A 4,437-nucleotide genomic window follows, 5' to 3' on the forward strand; every position below is an offset into this window, starting at 1 on the left:
TTATGTTATAAAAAACTAAGATATCTTTTCTATCATTCTCAAGATAAGGCATTGTATGTCCTTGCAAGAGTGACGTAGTCACAATTAGATTAAAAGAGAAAATTTAGCAACTTCAGAAATATACTGTACATGTTCTGTAATTTTAGAAGTCAAATAAATATGAAATATATAAATGAGCTTAGGCTATTTATAACCCCAGTACCAAGATAAACGTTTTAAAATAATATGTGTGTTTTCATGGTGAGCCCATATAATACTTCTTTCTTATTTCAATCTAAATATGAACCATGGCCAATCAAATAAAAAAGCGCATTTTCAATTATTTCATTTCACTTCCTTGTTGTATGTTATGTATATTTCAATTCTTGTGACTCTTGTTTTTCACAACAGGTTGGATTTCCGACAAATGCGCTTTGCTAGAACCATGGTTTTTGCCATCAAGGAAATCAACAACAGCTCAGAGCTCCTGCCAGGTGTAACTCTGGGCTACCAGATCCATGACTCCTGTGCCTCTGTGCCAGTAGCCGTGAAGGTTGCATTCCAGCTGGCCAATGGCATTGAGCCAGTTTTCTTTCCCAACAGGTCCTGCTCAAAGTCTGCCACTGTGCATGCTGTTGTGGGTGACTCTAACTCCACTCCTACCATCGCCATGTCCAGAATTCTCGGACCCTTCGGCATCCCCCAGGTGAGCTCCACCTGCCCAGTCCCCATTGCATGTTCCAATAAATTACCTGAAATTATTATGATATAATAATCCTTGCATTAAAAAATGTATTTGCAATAAATATAGAGATGCGCCATTAATATATAGGATATTGTCTTCATATTATGGTTTTATGTAGCCAACAGACAGAAAATATTTTTGAAAAATAAGCCTGACATTTTCATGGCAATTTGGGCTTACTTTCGCTTTTGTGAATAGACACCTATAGCCAAAATATTTCTTTCAGACTAGATTTCCCCGATAGGGAACTTTTAATTTGCTGAATGACTACAGAAATTTGTGCACAGTGCTAGTGTATTAGCGCTGAATTAAAATGTGCATATTTTCTTTCACGGAGCTATAGGTGAGCTATTTTGCCACCTGTGCCTGTCTTAGTGACAAGCTGCAGTTCCCCACCTTCTCCAGGACCATCCCAAGTGACTACTACCAGGCAGCTGCCCTGGCTAGACTAGTCAAGCATTTTGGCTGGACTTGGATTGGGGCGGTGAGGAGCGACTCAGACTATGGGAACAACGGGATGGCCGCCTTCCTGCAGGCCGCACAGGCAGAGGGCATCTGCGTGGAGTACTCAGAGGCGCTCTACAGGACCAACCCGCGCACAAAAGTGCAACACGTGGCAGAGGTCATCAGCAGGTCCACGGCCCGCGTCATTGTGGCGTTCATTACCTCGGGTGACATGCTGGTCTTGCTGTCGGAGCTGGAAGGCAGGCTGATGGCCCCACTCCAGTGGATTGGGAGTGAGGAATGGGTCACAGACCGCATGATGTTGCAATTCCGTCTGTTCGCTGGTACAATCGGCTTCGGCATCCCCCGCTCAGTCATTCCAGGGCTGCGAGACTTCCTGTTGAACCTGGGGCCGGCACAGGTTTCCCACTCACCAATTCTGACAGAGTTCTGGGAGAGCGCTTTCGGCTGCAGCCTGGGGGGAAGTCAGACTGCAGCGGGTCAGAAACCATGCGATGGAAACCAGAATCTGCAAGATCTGCAGAACCCCTACACAGACACATCCCAGCTGCGCATCTCCAACATGGTGTACAAGGCTGTGTATGCAATAGCCCATGCCATACACACCATCATCTGCACAGACGAACCTAAAGCTCCACAACATTGCAACACAAGTATCCGAGTTGAGCCGCTGCAGGTAAACAGACCAACACACAATTTTTCAACTATTAAATGTTTAAGGGTATAATCACTGTTATTATTATTATTATTATTATTATTATAAGGCTGATGCCCTAATCCTATCTGTTTTAGAGATTATTCAATGTTACAGAGCAAATTACAAATAATAACTGAGTGAGCACAGTTTAAGATATAGCACATAACCTACTACCTAAAAGGCCACACCAATATATAGCATTCAGTTACTTAAATCCTGACTGGAACGTGAAAGAGCTGCTACATTTTTAGCTGGGCACAAAAATCTGGGAATGAAATATACCACTGCTGAAACAGCGAGGATGTGGTTATAGGGGAATACTGAGTAGATGGTTAACATGGAGGTTGAGTGAAAATATAGCTAGTTACTAGCAGGTGTCCTATCACCCCTCTGGCTCCCTCCCATTAGGTCATGGAGCATCTGAGAAAAGTTAACTTCTCCAGGAACGGGTACACAGTCTCATTTGATGCCAATGGAGATCCAGTGGCCACTTATGAGTTGGTGAATTGGCAGGTGACGATGGATGGGCACATGGAGTTTGAGACTGTGGGCCACTATGATGCATCTGCCCCAGATGGACAGGTTTTCATCATTAAGAAGAATATCACCTGGGCAGGCAGCCAACTGCAGGTAATTTCATTAGACTGATATGGTGGCTTGTCATAGTTGGCTCCATGTCTATTGTTTATATTTGTTTGTTTATATACTGTAATATCTGATTGAAGGTGCCTGTGTCAGTGTGCAGTGATAGCTGTCCCCCTGGCACTCGGAAGGCTGTGCAGAGAGGAAGACCTGTTTGCTGCTACGACTGTGTGCCTTGTGCTGAGGGAGAAATCAGCAATGCTACAGGTACAGAGAAGCAAGAATTATCCTGTCTGTGTAGCACATTAATTATACTGCATTTAGCTGAAGTAAATTCAAAATATGATTATGTTAATCAATGGACTTTGCAGGCTCTCACAATTTGGGGGAAACACTATGTGTTCATGCCAGACAATACTGATGAGTTTAATTTAGGTGTAAAGACTTGAAGCAGAAAACTTGTGACTAAACCATGTTTCATCCCACAGCCCAATGGCTCAGTTTTTCTACGGCTCACTCCTGAACAGGGTTTTCTCTCTTTTGTGCAGATTCCCTGAACTGCATCACTTGTCCAGCTGATTACTGGTCAAATGCTGAGAAGGATGAATGTGTACCCAAATCTGTTGAGTTCTTGTCCTTCCACGAGGTTCTGGGGATCATCCTTGCAGCTTGTTCGGTGACTGGGGCCTGCTTGGCCATCATGGTGGCTGCCGTGTTTTACAGACACAGGGACACTCCCATTGTGAAAGCTAACAACTCAGAGCTGAGCTTCCTGCTGCTCTTTTCATTGAAACTGTGTTTCCTTTGCTCTCTTACCTTCATCGGCCAGCCCTCTGAGTGGTCCTGTATGCTGCGCCACACTGCGTTCGGTATCACCTTTGTCCTCTGCATCTCGTGTGTTCTGGGAAAAACAATAGTGGTGTTAATGGCCTTTAGGGCTACACTTCCAGGCAGTAATGTGATGAAGTGGTTTGGACCTCTGCAGCAGAGACTGAGTGTTCTTGCTTTCACTCTCATACAGGTCCTTATTTGTGTGCTTTGGTTAACAATATCCCCTCCTTTCCCCTACAAGAACATGAAGCACTACAAAGAAAAAATTATTCTAGAATGTGATGTAGGATCAGCAGTGGGGTTCTGGGCTGTACTGGGTTATATTGGGCTCCTCTCTATATTGTGCTTTGGTTTTGCTTTTCTGGCCCGTAAACTGCCTGACAACTTTAATGAAGCCAAATTCATCACATTCAGCATGCTCATATTCTGTGCAGTCTGGATCACCTTTATACCAGCTTATGTCAGCTCACCTGGGAAGTTCACTGTAGCTGTGGAGATCTTTGCAATTTTAGCTTCCAGCTTTAGCTTGATTGTTTGCATTTTTGTCCCTAAATGTTTCATTATACTGTTTCAGCCGGAGCAAAATACCAAAAAGCACATGATGGGGAAAATGCCATCAAAATCTCTTTGAAGCACACAAAGACTCCGTAGTATTGATGGATGATTGTATTTAGAATATTTATGTTATTCTGCTAATGTATATTTCTTAAAGTGAAAAACATATATATCTGTAAATATCTCTATTTTTACCCCTAATATTAACTTAGCTGCAACCACAGACCATTGGGGATTTCATACCACCAATAAAAGATTGATGAATCTGAGTTCTCGTGTTTTTTGTGTTTTGTGTACATTTCTCAATTGTTCAGTCTGCCTGCAGAGGGCATGTGCTGGAGGCAGGCAGAGTCAGTCCTACTTTTTTGGGTGCTGCAGAGGGAGTGTGGTGTATGGGTGAAGTCTGCTGCCAGCCTAACAATATACATCATCATCGTACTTGTTTTTCAGGGCTGGGAGGGCATAGCTGTTTTTGTTTCTCTCTTTCCGTAATCATTTGCTTGAAAAGTCCTGTGTGAATATGACTTTTGCAAGGGACCCCACAGTTATTTAGCCAATTTCTCTCAGGGATTCAAAGGAACAC

At 43.4% G+C, this 4,437-nt stretch overlaps 1 protein-coding gene across 1 annotated transcript; it reads left to right on the forward strand.

Annotated features, from left to right (window-relative positions):
* The first annotated feature begins 390 nt into the window (after nucleotides 1–390).
* LOC135236451 (extracellular calcium-sensing receptor-like) lies at nucleotides 391–4,161 on the forward strand. Its single transcript, XM_064302850.1, has 5 exons — nucleotides 391–685; nucleotides 1,068–1,865; nucleotides 2,295–2,516; nucleotides 2,612–2,735; nucleotides 3,017–4,161. The coding sequence occupies exons 1-5, from the start codon at nucleotides 407–409 to the stop codon at nucleotides 3,928–3,930; spliced, it is 2,337 nt and encodes a 778-aa protein (XP_064158920.1). The 5' UTR covers nucleotides 391–406; the 3' UTR covers nucleotides 3,931–4,161.
* Nucleotides 4,162–4,437: the final 276 nt, after the last annotated feature.

Source organism: Anguilla rostrata, chromosome 12 (assembly GCF_018555375.3).
Source record: "Anguilla rostrata isolate EN2019 chromosome 12, ASM1855537v3, whole genome shotgun sequence".
Taxonomy (NCBI): domain Eukaryota; kingdom Metazoa; phylum Chordata; class Actinopteri; order Anguilliformes; family Anguillidae; genus Anguilla; species Anguilla rostrata.